This window comes from Panthera uncia (assembly GCF_023721935.1).
Source record: "Panthera uncia isolate 11264 chromosome A3 unlocalized genomic scaffold, Puncia_PCG_1.0 HiC_scaffold_11, whole genome shotgun sequence".
Classification (NCBI taxonomy): domain Eukaryota; kingdom Metazoa; phylum Chordata; class Mammalia; order Carnivora; family Felidae; genus Panthera; species Panthera uncia.
Genome location: NW_026057578.1, coordinates 20,618,681 through 20,634,608, shown reverse-complemented (window position 1 = coordinate 20,634,608; position 15,928 = coordinate 20,618,681). Strand labels below are relative to the sequence as shown.

At 55.2% G+C, this 15,928-nt stretch overlaps 1 protein-coding gene and 1 long non-coding RNA gene across 4 annotated transcripts; one reads left to right on the top strand and one right to left on the bottom strand.

Moving 5' to 3' along the window:
- Window positions 1-603: 603 nt before the first annotated feature.
- LOC125936614 (uncharacterized) lies at window positions 604-4,980 on the bottom strand. The gene is made up of 2 exons (XR_007462077.1): window positions 4,600-4,980; window positions 604-935 (listed from the first exon to the last, which is right to left on the bottom strand). It is a non-coding gene; the product is annotated as an uncharacterized LOC125936614 (long non-coding RNA).
- A 65-nt stretch (window positions 4,981-5,045) lies between these two features.
- SLC32A1 (solute carrier family 32 member 1) lies at window positions 5,046-10,369 on the top strand. 3 transcript variants are annotated; one of them, XM_049650804.1, is made up of 4 exons: window positions 5,046-5,132; window positions 5,643-5,966; window positions 6,066-6,290; window positions 8,455-10,369. In XM_049650804.1, the coding sequence occupies exons 2-4, from the start codon at window positions 5,898-5,900 to the stop codon at window positions 9,640-9,642; spliced, it is 1,482 nt and encodes a 493-aa protein (XP_049506761.1). In that variant the 5' UTR covers window positions 5,046-5,132; window positions 5,643-5,897; the 3' UTR covers window positions 9,643-10,369. The 3 variants fall into 3 exon arrangements, with proteins under 3 accessions (XP_049506761.1, XP_049506760.1, XP_049506759.1); XM_049650803.1 differs by having other exon boundaries at window positions 6,057-6,290; XM_049650802.1 differs by having other exon boundaries at window positions 5,643-6,290.
- Window positions 10,370-15,928: the final 5,559 nt, after the last annotated feature.

Genomic DNA, 15,928 nt, shown 5'->3' with positions numbered 1-15,928 from the left:
AACAGGAGGCTGTGCTCCCAGAAAAAGTCAAAAAATCACTGATCTAACCCATCAAGTCTGGTCCAGCGCTCCTCCTTCACTTCCAGGCAGCTTCTTCTGGTTTCAAAGGCTGCTGAGGGCCAGGCCTGGGTCCCCATGGGCCCTGGCCCTGGACTCTTCTCAGAGCCACCTTCACAGAAGGCTTGGCCCTAGAAGCCCAGAAGTTATGAAATCCTGGGGCGCGTGGATGGCTCAGTCAGTTGAGCATTCACCTCTTGATTTCAGCTCAGGTCATGATCCCAGGGTTGTGTGATCCAGCCTCAATGGGGCTCCATGCTGACAGCATGGAGCCTGCTTAAGATTCTCTCTCTCTCTCTCTCTCTCTCTCTCTCTCTCTCTCTCTCCCTCTCTCTCTCCCCCTCTGCCCTTTTCCCCTGCTCTCTCTCGAAAATAAAATAAAATAAAATAAAATAAAATAAAATAAAATAAAATAAAAAGTTATGAAATCCAGCCTCCCTTGCCCTGAGACAAGACTCCCCTGGACATTGTCCCTGATAGGAATCCAGCCTCTGCCTGCATACCCCCAGAGATGGGATGCTAATTCAGCAAGGAAAACCACTCATATTTAGTCATTAATGTATTTTAATATCTTTTACCCTGAGCTATCAGAGGCAGCACTGATACCCTCCATGGTCCCACCTGATTTGTCACACCAAAGCAGGGGAAGAATCGGGGTCTTTGTTCCACTCGGAACCCTCAGCCTTGCTGGTCCCTCTCCTCCTTTGTGCCCAGAGACACAGCATCAGGAAATTGAGTTCCGGTTTCGGGCAAGGTAGCTGTGGCTTTCTCCAGCCGTAGGAATACCTCACCAATGCCCCAGCTTGAGGGAGGGGGCCTGATGTATAGAGCCAGCTTCTGTCCCTTCAGCAGGAAAAGGCTCACAGACAGAACTTGCTCTGGAAAAGGAAGAGGAGGAGGGGGTCTGTCTGTGATCATTCAGCCCCGAAATGATGCTCATGATGTTGGCTTTCCAGGCCATTAATTCAAGGGCTTCCTGCCCCATCCCCCATGTTGCTGCCTGCTCTGGCAGATAAGCCCAGTTCTATTTAACCCTATTTATTCCCCCCAAAAGTGGCCTCCAACTCCATCAGCCAGGCATTTAACCCCTTGGGTACTGAAGGCATCAAAAACAGAGAGACCGGATCTCATGTTGGGAGAGGGATACGTTTTCCCCCTGGGCCCAGGCTTCAGGACTGATCCAGAGTACTGTCCTTGTATCAGGGGCTTGGCAGGGGTCCTGGGGTCCCCTCACACTCCCTCTTATGTGGCCCAAGCCCCTCAAGACTTTGGGACCTTGTGTGGCCCTGAGAGGAGAGCCCCTGCCCCCACTCCCAGGGTGGGCTGCAGGGACAGGTCCTCCTCCCCCTCCACAAGCCCTCCCAGCTGCCATTTTCTTAGTCACAGGTCTGGGTTCTGGCATTGGCCAAAAGGAGGCAGTGGCACCTCTCTCTTTTGTGCTCCTGCCTGGAATGTCCTCTTCCCTCTGTCTTCCTCTTCCCTCTTCCAGCACGTTCCTTTTTGTGTCTCCTCCACCCTGTTCCTCCCTTCTTTCTCCCCTATTTTCCCCTTCAGTAATCATATAGGGGTATTCTTTCATTCGGGGGTGCCTATCGGTCTCAGTGTGAATCTGCATGTGTGTTCCCATGTCTGGGCGTCTGTCAGTGTGTGCACAACTCTCCACGTCCATGCCTGTCCTGTGCTGCTGTTGTGTCTAAGTCTATTATCTGGGTGCCGGTGTGCATGGGGATCCATCTGTGGGTGTCTGTCCTGGCTTCTTTGTGTGGCAGGCAGTGTCAGTTCAAATCTTGTGTCTGTGTGCTGGCCTGTCCTTGACCTGTGTGCGTTGCCCAGTATAAATCTGCCGGTGTACTTGAAGCTATGTGCTGGCCCTCATTTCTTTGTGCATCTGTCGGTTGGCTTGTCCTCTGTTGTGTGAGTGTATGTGTATATGTGTGTGTTGTTTCAACGCAGGGGGCCACGTTGCTGCAAATTCCTCTCGCGAGGGTGCCCCTAGAGGAGCTATCAGAAGAATCTGAAGGTTGATGGCTTCACTAGAGCGGGCCCAGCTCATTACCAGCTAGGCAGGTTGTCCGGTTTGCCTCCTGGGGCTGCCTGCCAGGTCCCCTGCCCTCCGTCCAACTCCTGACCTCCATTCCTTTCCTTGGAAGGCGTGAGGACAGGGAGGTGAGACAAAGACAGAAGAGCGCACATGCCAACTCACTCTGACTTTCACACCCAATCACAGACTTTCTCTTGTACACTCACTTTTTCCTAAACAATGAGACCTGGCTATTTGGTATGGCAACAACAACAGGATGATAAAGTAATTTCTACCATGCATCGGGCACTGAGCGTCCATTGCTCGGCATTTTGTATACAGGACTCACTGAATCCTTTCAAGAACCGAATGAGGCAGTTGTTATTATTTTCACATTTTAGTGTCGAGGAAGTAGAAGCTAAGGGAGGTTAAGTGAGTAGTCCAATGTCACACAGCTAATACATGATGGAGCAGAATTTTCTAGTAAAGGAAGGCTGCTTGGGAGCATGCCACCCTGGCCTGGGAAGAGGCATTTATTGCAAATAGCAAGAAAAGAGGGATACAGGGGCACCTGGGTGGCTCAATCGGTTAAGCATCCGGCTCTTAATTTCAGCTCAGGTCATGATCTCATGGTTCATGAGTTTGAGCCCAAGTCAGGCTCTGCGGCAGCAGAGCCTGGTTGGGATTCTCTCTCTCCCTCTCTCTCTGCCCCTTCCCTGCTCACTCTTTCTCTCTCAAAAATAAATAAACATTAAAAAAAAAAAAAAAAGAGGGATACAGAGGCTTTCCTCCTCCAATGTTGGCATCTAATTATTGCCAAAAGAACTAACGTCTGCTCGAAAAATCATCTCTTTTGACGGTGAGGTGACCGAATACCAAACAACCAGGGAGAGGAGATGGGAGGACAGACAAGGTCATGGAAGAGAAGGCACAGGAGGGGCATCGGGATTCCTGCGGCCTAGACTGCCTCTACCCTGGGCTCTGAATGACCTTGAGCAGGACACCTCACTGCCAGGCCTGAGTGTGCCTATCTGTAAATGTAAGGCTCTGTTGGGATGTTTTAGGGACGGTGTAAGCATCGCAGAAAGGATGATTGGACTGAATGTTCTCCAGTGTCCCCACCGACCCAAGAATTGCCACGGGAGCCTAGACAGGGGTCATGCTTGCATTGTCTTGGTGGTTCCCACAACAGTGGGAAGAGAGTCACATGCACAGTAGGGTGCTGAGAAGGTTTGCTGAATGAATGAATGATGAATGACACCATTTCTCACTAATGAAAGAACTTCCCAGTCCACCTTGGGTCTTACAGCAGCAAACATCATAAGGGAAAAGGAAAAAGAGGATAAGCATTTTGGACTATCATAAATCCACCCATAAATCAGGAATGACCAACTGATACATAGTTGTCAAAAGGCATCAATGGCCACCCCCAGGTGTGGGGGTGTATGGGGTAGAGGAAGACACTAGGGACCCCTAGTCTCTGCCTGGACCACCTTGTGTGGAACTAAAGAATTTCACCAGGAACAGAAAAGCTGGGATAAGGATGAGGAGGTGAAGATCTTTGCCTGTAGGAGTCTGTAGGGAGAGGGGATCTCTCTCCCCAGCCTTTGGGGATGGAGTGGAAGATGATCTCTGGGATGGGAGATCAGTTCTATTTCAAGTCTCCTTGGAAGAGACAATCTGTGTTTGGGGAGGAAGGATTTCTGTTCTTTGTTCTAGGTCATATCGTGACTTGGGGGGTCTGTGTTTGGAGCTGGGCTCTATGGGGAGGTTTTCTTGGCAGTATCTTCTCCTCATAGTGCAGGGGACTGGATTGCTCAGGTTAGGGGGTGGGCTTCTGTCTTGGCTTCTGGCAAGCAGGCTTTTGGGAGAATATGAGAGTACCTGGGGAGGGATCAAGGGAGCATCTCCGTCCAATGTGGCAGAGGTTCCTATCTGGAGAAGAGCTTCAGGGAGACCGGAAGGCACTGGCAGTGGGGGGTAGGGAGTAGGGGGGAAGCCTGTCTTGTCCAGGAAGCTCCAACTGGCTGGTCAAAGCCCTCAGGCCGCCCTACTTGTGCGCTGACGTGAGCTAATCTAGAAATACTACAGGGGCGGGGGTGGGGGGTGGGGGGGTAGGGGAGTGGGGGGGGGAGAGACTGGGGTTCTCAGAGAGACAGAGCCTTGAGAGGGGGAGATTGGGGATCGCTTTCTTTTCCTTTCCTTCAGTTTCTCCCTCCCCACACTCCCACCCCAGTCACAGCCGCTAGACCTCCTCCACCGAAGCCAGGTCGCCAAGCTGCTGTTTACTGCTCAGGAGTCGTCCCGGCCGGAGCCCAGCTGGGAACACACGCAGGGACCCTTACCGAGCTGTGGACCCTCACGGAGACACAACTACAAAAGGGCTCACACAGGCAGAAACGCAGGCAAGCCAGTCGGCAACACTTATGCACACAATCCAGCACACAAGCTCTGCGCACGCACAGGCTGAAATGCGCACGAAACCACACATGTACAGAATAAACACAGTTACCAAATCTCACCCTCGGAGTCCTTTCAGATTCAGCCCGTAGCGGTATCTGATACAGTATCGGTCTTTGTCTCGGGGTCGCTCTCTGACTCGAGCACCCCACTCATCAGCAACGATCTAGGTTTTCACCGCCTCGGCGAGCGCACCGCGCACCTCTGCGCCCCGGGCCCGCGGCGAGCCCTTCTTCCCTCCGGGCCGGACACCGGCTGAGCCCCTGTGCGGCGTGTGCATTCGCAGACCCGCCAAGAGGCTGTCGAGAAAGGCCCTCACGAAGTCCTGCTCCTTCCAGACTCCTCAACGAAAAGAAAGTGAGAGCGGTTGGTGGCGGTTGGAGCGGATGGAGAGCGGTTGGTGGCGACCGAGCCGCAGAATCGCTTCCATCGCGGCGTCCCTGGACGGGTTGAGACAGCCCGGTGACCGAGGGCCGGCTGAGCATTCTTGAAACTGGACCAGGACGGACTGCCTCCGAAGGGGGCTTGCGGCCAGGTTTCAGTGTGAGTAATTGGTACAGATAGACGCCCAGACGGCCGGCGCCGCCCGAGACAGGTAACTGCCCCGCTGCCTTTCTGGACGTCTAGACTGGTCCTTGGCCAGAAGCTCTGGGGCCGAAAGCCTCCCAGGCTCTGGAGGGGGTAGTCGCCGCCGCGGGACCGCTAGAATCAGCAGGCTCCGGCCCCCTCCCTCCTTGCCGCGGCGAGGTGGGAAGGGCTAGGATCCGAGCTTAGCACCTCCCCCAGAAATGCAGCACTCCAGCCCCCCCACCGTGCCCTCCGAGACCCCTCCCCGGTGCGCTCCCTCTCGGTGTCCTCCCGCGGGCGCCCCTCTCCGGCCCCCATTCAGTTCTCCCGAGTCCCTTCGCGACCCTGTTTCTTCTCGCTGCCCTCCTCCCCACGCACCCCCTGCCTCCGGGTGTTTCCCCTTCCCCAGCGCCCGCCCCCCGCCTGATTCCGAGGGGCGGGAGCGCATTGGGCTGCGCACGGGTGGGGGCGCCGCGCCAGCCTCGCGTAGCTGCTCTGACGCCGCCGCCGCCGCCGCCGCCGCCGCCGCCCTCCGCAGCCCAGCGCGCGCCCCGCGGCAGCTCCGCAGTGCACTCGCCGCCGCCGCTCCGCCAGCCCCGCCGCCCGCCCGCGGGGTGGGCTTCGAGCGAGCCTCAAACGCCAGCCGAAGGGGTCATGAGCCAGAGCGCCCTGGGACGCCGCGGGGAAAGCGAGCGAAGATAGCGGCCTCGCGCCCCCCTGGCCCTCGCCGCCTTGCCGCGCGTCCCCCGCGCCCCCAGCCCCTTGTGTCCTTTCCACGGACCCCGCCGCAGCCATGGCCACCCTTTTACGCAGCAAGCTGTCCAACGTGGCCACAACAGTGTCCAACAAGTCCCAGGCCAAGGTGAGCGGCATGTTCGCCAGGATGGGTTTTCAGGCGGCCACCGACGAGGAGGCGGTGGGTTTTGCTCACTGCGACGACCTCGACTTTGAGCACCGTCAGGGCCTGCAGATGGACATCCTGAAAACCGAGGGCGAGCCCTGCGGGGACGAGGGCGCCGAGCCGCCCGTCGAGGGAGACATCCATTACCAGCGCGGCGGAGGCGCGCCCCTGCCGCCCTCGGGCTCCAAGGATCAGGCTCTGGGGGCCGGTGGCGAGTTCGGGGGCCACGACAAACCCAAGATCACGGCGTGGGAGGCGGGCTGGAACGTGACCAACGCTATCCAGGTGAGCGCGGGATTCCCTGCTCTGCCTGCCCCCACCCTCCACCTCCTTTAGCTCAGAGAACCAGGCCGTACCCCCAGCTGAGTCCCCGGGCGATCTCGGCCGAGAGACCCCCCCCTCCCCTCCTCAGGACGTCGCCTTCCCCCTTCCCTCCCAGCCCTGCGGGGGGGATCTGCAACCCTACAAGCGGCGGCTCCCGCCCAGATCCGCGCTCCCTCCAGTGGCGCCAGCCGCTGGACAGCCAGGCTGCTGTTTGGTCCGAGGCACTTGCCCTGAGACCCTGCAAAAGGGAGGGAAACGGGAGGAGGGGGATCGGGGAGTGGTGAGGGAGAAGGAAAATCAGGATTGGAGGGAACGGTGTCTCTCGGGACTCCGGAATGGATTCACAGCTGCATGTTGGGGAGGAAAAGAGAAGGGGGACTGCTGAGGTGGGAGTCTCCTCCTGTGACACAGGCACCGACACACAGGCTCACATCCCCCCTCCCGCACGAACAAACTCCCGGCACAGGTGCGCACGACATGCGACTATATATAGACCACGGGGTTATCCTCAAACGCACCTTCATACGCCCCCACACAAGCACATACCTGGACATACCAAGCATACACACGAACCTATTTGAACGTTCACAGGCACACAAGCGCAGACTCGTGCAAACAGGATTCAGCCCACTTTCTCAAGTGCAGCCCTACTGGGGACATACAGGTGTACACAAACATAAGCACACATATTATGTGCCCACACAAGCACAAATGGCCCGTGGTACCTCGGTGCTTCTGCGCACAGACTCACCCCTTTCGCCCGAAATTCCGGCTACACCGCAAAGAGGCGACCAGCTTCTCCGCATGTGACCCTGGAGAAGCCGCCTCTGGATGCTCTGAACTGCCTCTACTCTCCAGGCCGGCCACCCCTTCAGGCTACTCGCAACGCCCCACTCCCCACCAGGAGGCGCCGGACTCTTCAGGGACCGGGTTTGGAATGCGCACAACGACCCCCGGAACTGGCGGAGGCGGGCAGGCCGCGGCACGCGGAGCGGAGGAGGCCTCAGCCCTAGGTGCCCCCGGGCCCTGTGGCTTGGTCCCCCTCGCGTCCCCGGAGCGCACGGTCGTTGGGGCGCACAACGTGGGCCTCCCGGGAGCGGGAGGGCCGCGGCGGGTTTGCTCGGGGACCCGGGCTGAGCAGGGCCCTGCGCACTAAGTGGTCGGGCCCGAGGCGCCTCCCGCTCCCGGGCCCTGCGAGACGGCCGTGAGGAACCGGGGGCAGGAGACCGCGACCGCCTCCTTGCCACCCCCGCCTTCTCCAGGGGCGTCTTTGAAGGCCCCGTTCCATAGGCCCGGAGGGAGGCCAGGGTGGGAGCCGGGAGGCCTGGAGGCCTCGGAAACCCTGGATTTCGTTAGCTTTTCTTCTCTTTGTGGATTCTAAACCTTCCTTCCACAGTCCGCACGCCTGAGTCCACAGCTTGATTCCTGCTTGATTTAGCCTCTCAGTCACTGCTCGCGCTTCTCCTCCCCCCCCCCCCCCCCCCGCCATTACCCTTCTGGCCTCTCCCCCCTAGGGCCTTCTGGCCACTCTCACATTTCCTCCGTTCTGGCCTCCCTCTGCTTCGCTCACCTGTAGCCCCTCTTCCGCCCTACCCCAGCTCTTTTCCCGGCCCCTGCTGTTATAACGCTCCCTTCTCCAATCGGCCTTAGGCCCTCGTTAGCTTCCCTGTACCCCATTGGAGCCGCACCTAAAATCCCTCACCCCCTCTTCCTAGTGGCTCAGGCCCAGCTCTCTACCTTTCTCACCGCCCTTTTCTGGCTCTGATCCCTCCACCCCCTTCTTATCTACTTCCAAAATATCTCCATATACCTTTTCCCTCCTTGTGGCTTGACCCCACGCTCAGCCTCCTCCCCACCTCCCGGCCCTTAGCGCACCTTTCCCTCTCAGTTCCGTCCTTGAACACCTCCCTCTCCATCTGACTCGACGCCCGGGCTTCCCCAGGTGAGGCCGCGGGACACCCCCATTGCAGCCGCCCGTTAACCTCTCTTCCCCGGGGCTGAAGCCCCGTTCTCACTCCGCGTAGCGCCCCCTCGCGGCCCCAGTTTTAAGCCACGCCTCTAGGCCCCCTCTGACGAGGCTGCTGCCGCTGAGCCCCGGCGTCTGGTTCCCTTTTCCGCTCCACAGGGCATGTTCGTGCTGGGCCTGCCCTACGCCATCCTGCACGGCGGCTACCTAGGGTTGTTCCTCATCATCTTCGCCGCCGTGGTGTGCTGCTACACGGGCAAGATCCTCATCGCGTGCCTGTACGAGGAGAACGAGGACGGCGAGGTGGTGCGAGTGCGGGACTCGTACGTGGCCATCGCCAACGCGTGCTGCGCGCCGCGCTTCCCGACGCTGGGAGGCCGCGTGGTGAACGTGGCGCAGATCATCGAGCTGGTGATGACTTGCATCCTGTACGTGGTGGTCAGCGGCAACCTCATGTACAACAGCTTCCCGGGGCTGCCCGTGTCGCAGAAGTCCTGGGCCATTATCGCCACCGCCGTGCTGCTGCCCTGCGCCTTCCTTAAGAACCTCAAGGCGGTGTCCAAGTTCAGCCTGCTGTGCACTCTGGCCCACTTCGTCATCAACATCCTGGTCATCGCCTACTGCCTGTCACGGGCACGCGACTGGGCCTGGGAGAAGGTCAAGTTCTACATCGACGTCAAGAAGTTTCCCATCTCCATTGGCATCATCGTGTTCAGCTACACGTCCCAGATCTTCCTGCCTTCGCTGGAGGGCAACATGCAGCAGCCCAGCGAGTTCCACTGCATGATGAACTGGACTCACATCGCCGCCTGCGTGCTCAAGGGCCTCTTCGCGCTGGTCGCCTACCTCACCTGGGCCGACGAGACCAAGGAGGTCATCACGGATAACCTGCCCGGTTCCATCCGTGCCGTGGTCAACATCTTCCTGGTGGCCAAGGCGCTGTTGTCTTACCCGCTGCCCTTCTTCGCTGCTGTGGAGGTGCTGGAGAAGTCGCTCTTCCAGGAAGGCAGCCGCGCCTTCTTCCCGGCCTGCTACGGCGGCGACGGGCGCCTCAAATCGTGGGGGCTGACGCTGCGCTGTGCGCTGGTCGTCTTCACGCTGCTCATGGCCATCTACGTGCCGCACTTCGCGCTGCTCATGGGCCTCACCGGCAGTCTCACGGGCGCCGGCCTCTGCTTCCTGCTGCCCAGCCTCTTCCACCTGCGCCTGCTCTGGCGCAAGCTGCTGTGGCACCAAGTCTTCTTCGATGTCGCCATCTTCGTCATCGGTGGCATCTGCAGTGTGTCCGGCTTCGTGCACTCGCTTGAGGGCCTCATCGAGGCCTACCGAACCAACGCGGAGGACTAGGGCGGGAGGGGTCCCGCGCTCCCGCGCCCTTCCCACCCTCCCCACCCACCCCCACCAGCCCTGTGCGCCCTGCCGCCGCGCTTGGGAAGCCAAGCTTTAAACATCTCTGGTTCCTAGTTTCTGATTATTGGGGACGGGGGTGGGGTGGGGTGGGAGGGATAGGAATCCACAATCCATCGCGTCTGCGTTTCTGTTGTCCTTTCTTTCCCACAACACCCTAGTTTCTGGGGAGGCGGGGGGCGAATTTGTGGGCAGGGCTTTCTGTCCTTCCTGGAGGGCCCCCTACTCTTTGGTCCCTGTCACCGAGCGGGTGGGAAGGGAGGGAGAAGGGGCTCAGCTCGCAGGCGCAGAAACTTGACCTTGGGGGGACATTTCACAGCCATCCAGTGCTCGGAATCTGCAACGTCCAGCCATTTCCAGCAAGAGCGCTTCCCATTCCAGAGACATTTCAACCCTGCAGAGGGAAAGGCTGGCTGGGAAATCCGTTTCGGGTGGGCGATTTCCTTCCACGAAGCGGGGAGGCGAGAAGCCAAGGCAGGGCCGGCTTGCCTGCCGGTTTTCAGGAATCCAAACTCATCTTGTGCAATTTATCAGGTCGTGGAACTGTTCTACTGTGCGTGTGGTGTGCTCGTGGTGAATAAGACGAAATGTATATCAGAAAAAAAAAATCTATCTCTAATTTAGAGTGCGGTACATTAATTATATCCGTAAATAAAGAAGAAACAAAAAGGTGCGCGGGCTTCTTGTCGGTTCTGCATTTTTGCGCCCCCGGGGATCCCAAAGCGTTGGAGCGCCGGGAACGACTCTGGCCCGACCGGGTGAAGCAGGTGTGGATGGAAGAGCGCCTGTAGGAGAGCCTGGGGGGAGTGAGAAGCACTAAGAGGAGGCTCTCCAGGTGTTTGGGGGGAGGCAGGGGAAGGAGCCTGTGGGGCTTGCAGCAGTCTCCGTGTGGCCAGGGCCCTGCCGCCACCAAGATACGATTTGTTCCGAATCCATCTGAGAGCATTCCAGAGACTCTCAACCTCCAATCTTGAAAGGACAAAAAAAGAAAAAAGACAATAAACAAAGGCGTGCAGAAATTCACACTTGATTGTGGACTGTGAAGATACTATACAAAGGAAATCAGCCTCAGGTTGTGGATTTCCCAGGGCTCCCAGGGCCAGGGGCCAACCCGGCCTCCCAGGCATCTCTCACCCAAGAAATCCCCCCTCAAGTCCAAGCGGAGGTTTACACAGCCACAGCGAAGAGATCTAGCTGTTTAGAATCAACAGCCTGAGCTATTTGGATCCCAGTCTCCCCTCTCCTTGAGCAGCCTGTTGGATTTTTTTTTTTTTTTTAATTACCTAGAGGGTCCAGTCCTTTTTGTGTGTGTGCAGATCCAACTGCGGGGTGCCAGTCCTGGGCATGGTTGCCGAGGGTCACAGTCAGAATTAGCATACGGGATCCAGGAATGCAGGAAGGCTGGGCCATTCCTGGGGTCCTCTCTCACTTTGAGAGTAGCCGTGCGGGAGGTTTTTTGTCACCGCCACCAAGTCAGAGAGGACTAGTTTGGAACGAATTCTCTTGGTGTGATCTCTGCACCAGAAAGCACGGGGAGATTGCCTAAGAACAATGTCCATCCTCCCTGCCCTCAGCGACGGCTGTGGAGGCCTGTATGCGCATGTGTAGGAGATATAAAGATCTGCGTGTGGGGTGGACGGAAGTCTTGTGAGAGCCTTGATGAATATGTGTGTGTGTGTGTGTGCGTGCGTGTGTGCAGAGCATTGAGTGGGCATGCCTGTGGTAGAGGTGACCTCGCACCATCCTGATTCTGCAGCTATGGAGCAGAACAGGGATAAGATCTGCCCTCTGCTGCCCGGGGTTCTGACTATTTAAACGGGCTATTTGGGATGTCCGCTGTCTCCTAATCCCGCTTGTCACTATTGTCGCGCATTCAGGATCCAGAGCTGAGCAGAGGATCCTGTTTGCTAAGCTCTCTGATGTCTCTCAGTCCTGAAGCTGACCACCCCTCCCTTCCCTACCCGCCACTTCTCAGTGGGTCCACAGACCCTGGGGTGCACTCTGAGTCGCAGGGAGGTGTGCAGTCTTCAGAAAAAGCCCGGGCTGCTGCAGTGGATGGGAAGGTGGGAGCGTCAGGCTGCACCAGCTCCATCCTTCCCGTCTTTAGAAGGACAAAGGAGACAGTTGGCAGGTTCTGGACAGTGGCTGCCACCTCCGTGGACTTGCCTAGATCCACTCCCTTGCGTCCTGCTCCGGGCTTTGTGCTCAGCTTACAGGAGCCTGGGTTCCCCCCTCCCCCACAGCGAGTCCGGAGGGTGAGGGTCCGGAGACCCAGCCTTCTAGGCGCCCCAGAAGAAACCCTGCACCCTCGTGGGTAGGACATCCATTCCAGACTCGCATTCAGGCAACTGGAAGAAATAGGGAGCCTGGGTAGCTGAGGCCCATCTCCGAACTCCTGCCGCCAACACCAAAGTGTGTGGGTAGAAGTTCAAACGAAGCATTCCGATTTTCTTCGGGTAGAGTCCGAGGGAGCGGATAGGCCCGGTCAGATTCATCAGGGGGTCGAACTGAAGAGGAGAGGCGGAATCCACCTCCGGGTCCCAGGGTGCCCATCATTTCCCAGCACGGATCCAGATAAGCGGTCCCTTCTGGCGGCAGCCTTGCGACGGTGTTATTGGCGTACCTGGCTCAAGGCTTGGGAACCAAGACACTTGTCCCCGGAGGAACCCAGGAGTCGCTGCCTGCTCCCCAGCGGTGTCCTACCTCGCCCCCCAGTGGTGACAGCGCAAGCTGCCGGCCCTCAAAGAAGGCTCTCCACCGTTAGATTTTGGGTAATCTCTTTCCTGCATACCCCAGATTTCTAACTGCTTCTTCCCACCCTGCCATCCCCCGCCCTGCCCCATTGATAATCACTGCTTACCTCTAGTGCTTTATTTTCAGGTCCTTCATATTTCAAAAGTGGGCTTTTGATCGTTTTCCCCTCAAACAGAAGGAGGAGAAGGAGGCTATGTTGTCCAAGTGTTTCATTGAATGGCATGTCCTGCCCCAGGGACTGATCTGTTCCCTTTATTCATTTGGATGGATGGAGGGAGCCAAATAGGCTCGTAGGGACCAGTCAGGAAGTTGAGAAGGATCCTCGACTTTCTGTTGGTGGGGATGAAAGATCTCAAGGGCAAGGGCCAGAGAGAGGCTGCAGTCAAGGAGGGGGCAGATCAGCTAGAGGGCTTAGTTGTCACTGCCAGTGAAGGTGTGGTGGGAAACCCAGGCCTGGACGTGCAGGGATTCAGGAGGTGGAGCTGGTTTGACCCCAGAGAACCAACCTTGGGTGTTTTTCCCACGGCTTTTATTTATTTATTTTTCTTCCTCTTCCAAGAACACTTGCGAGCTTACAGAAAAGGTGAGAGAATTCTACACTGACAGTGCATAGCCCGCCACCTAGACTGAACAATCGACAGTTTTACAGTGTTGGATTATCTACCCTATAGCTATCCATCTATCCAGGTAGCGATCCACCTTTTTAAAAAGTGTCCTTCCAAGTTGCAGCCGTCAGCGTATTTCCCTGTTATGGAAGCATGCAGGATCGGTACCAGTGACATTCAGATAGCACAGGACCAGTGGCAGTGCTATCTCTGCTCAGCCATACCGAGTCCAAAGCAAAAGCAAAATATCAGCACTAAGGATCCTGTCTTGATTTCACATTTTATTATTTTGTTCATGTTATTTTGAACATTATAGTGCAGGCTTAAATCTTGATATTGATTTATTAAGAGCCTGGCTATGACTCATCCCACAGTGATGCTGCGGGTACCATCTCTGCCAGTTGTGGGGTCGAAGAGGGGCCAGGAGGGGAGAGACCTCTAGCCACAAACGCCCAGCAGGGTGGTCCAGCAGCGTTAAGGGTCAAGTTCTGGAAGGGGATGGGGAGGGGAGGAGCTTTACGCCGGCAGCTCCAAATAACACTCTGTGGGTGGGATGGAAACAGGGTGTACAGATTAATTGTTAAGGTAAGGTCAGGATGGGCCCTTCATTCAATATGACTGGTGTCCTTACAAGAAGAGGAAAAGGGATACACACACAGGGAGAATTCCATGTGACAGTGGAGGCGGAGAGTGGAGTGATGTGTGTACAAGGCAAGGACTACAAGCGACACCCAAACATAAGATAAAGGCGTGGAACGAATTCTTCCTTAAAGCCGTCAGAAAGAGCATGGCTCTGTCCACACCTTCTTTGGGACTTCTGGCATCCAGAACTACGAGAGAGTAAATTTCTTCTGTTTCCAGCCATTCCTAGTGGTACTTTATTATGCCGACCCTAGGAAATGAATACAGTAGGCTTCTGATCTATTTTCTTCTAGTCATTTCTACGGGCAAATAATTACCACCATAGATTTTGTCTAGTGCTGTGTTGTACAACAGAGTAGCCACCAGCTACGCGGGGCTATTTAAATGCAAATGTAAATTTAAATTAAATTAAAAATCAGCTCCTCAGTTGCACTACTCACATGTGGCTCATGCATTAGACATTGCAGACTGTAGAACATTTCCATCATGGCAGAAAGTACTATTGGATAGCATTAGTCTAGTGTGTCCATTTTCTCCTGCAGTAATGCTGCGTGGCAACCCAGAATTTCAGTGGAGAGCAAACATTTTGTTGTTGTTCATGGATCCACGGGGCAGCCCAACTGTAGATGATGGGTCAGCTTGGACTTGGCTCTAGGCTGCAGTTTGGGTTTGGGTCTGCTCCATGTATTTTCCATCCTCTTCACACTCCGGGCATGTTCTTCTTATGACTAACAGCAGGAGTGCAAAGAGGGCAGTCTAAACCACAAAGCACACTTAAAGCCTCTGCTCAGATCACATTTGTTTAGCGCTGGCTGAAAGCAAGCCACGTGGCCAAGCCCAGTATCAATGTTTATAGCGAGAGGCCCTACAAAGTTACATGGCAGGTGGTATGGATTATAATCTTATTATATGGGAGTGGAGAACCAGAAACAAGAATCCAGTCTACCTTACTTATACACGGTGCTTTTTTTTCCCCCTGAAAAAGTAATACACTCACATGGCTAAAAATGTTTTAAAGTATGCTGTGAACATTTTCCCCATACCTGACCCTCCCACCTTGGCTCCTCTCTTTATAAGTATACTCTTATATTAGTTTCTTGTCTATCTGTATGAAAATACAAGCAAATCCATATATATTTGTCCCCACCCTTTCTTCAAGGTAGTTTACTATACACTGTGCTGCTTTCACTTATTTCTTTTAAAAATAAATCTTGAAGTTTTTCCCATGTTAGTATACATAAATGTAGCTCTTTTTTTTTTTTTAAATTTTTTTTAACATTTATTTATTTTTGAGACACGGAGACAGAGCATGAACAGGGGAGGGGCAGAGAGAGAGGGAGACACAGAATCTGAAACGGGCTCCAGGCTCTGAGCTGTCAGCACAGAGCCTGACGCAGGGCTCGAACTCACGAACCGTGAGATCATGACCTGAGCCGAAGTCAGACGCTTAACAGACTGAGCCACCCAGCGCCCCATAAATGTAGCTCTTGAACTTACATTCACTTATATTTACTGTTCTCTGTGTTCTGCTTATTCCTGCTTTCTCAGTTTAATGACTGATGAGATACTTTCAGATACTTTCAGATACTTTCAGATGAGATAATGGGTTTGCTTTGGAAGGCAACAACCTTAATCTGACTTTGCCACTAGCCTGGGTCTCACTTTGGCCTAGAAGAGTTCACAGAGATTTTGAGAAACGTTTAAGGTTTCATCTCTTGCTGAAAATGTTACCATTAAAAAAAATTTTTTTTAATGTTTATTTTTGAGAGAGAGAGAGGACAGAGGATCTAAAGTGGGCTCTGCACTGACAGCAGTGAGCCCCATGCGGGGCTCAAATTCACAAACCGTGAGATTAGACCTCAGCCGAATTTGGACGCTCAACCAACTGAGCCACCCAGGTGCCCCAAAACGTTACCATCTTTTATAACTAACTTGCTTTTTTCTCTCAAAGTTGCGGGTTCCAGACCTGAAAGCGTACAGTCAAGGGATGTGCTTTTAAACCTTTTTATACCCCTAGCTGGGAGAAATGGGGCAGGGGAGAGCTTGCCCAATCCTTTTAGAGCTAAACTGGAAGGCAGGTGCCACATTACCTCCACTCCCACCCCCACTGGCCAGAATTTGGTCACAAAATCATACTAGATGAAATTTTGAGGGAGTTATACCACTAAAAGGAAGAGAGAATGTATATATTGAGAATCAATTAGTCCTTTTCTCAGTCTTTGAGG

Coding starts and splice junctions, on each gene's coding strand:
- SLC32A1 (XM_049650802.1), top strand. CDS start 5,898: ATGGCCACCCTTTTACGCAGCAAGCTGTCCAACGTGGCCACAACAGTG. Junction 6,291..8,454: donor ACGTGACCAACGCTATCCAG/GTGAGCGCGGGA, acceptor TCCGCTCCACAG/GGCATGTTCGTGCTGGGCCT.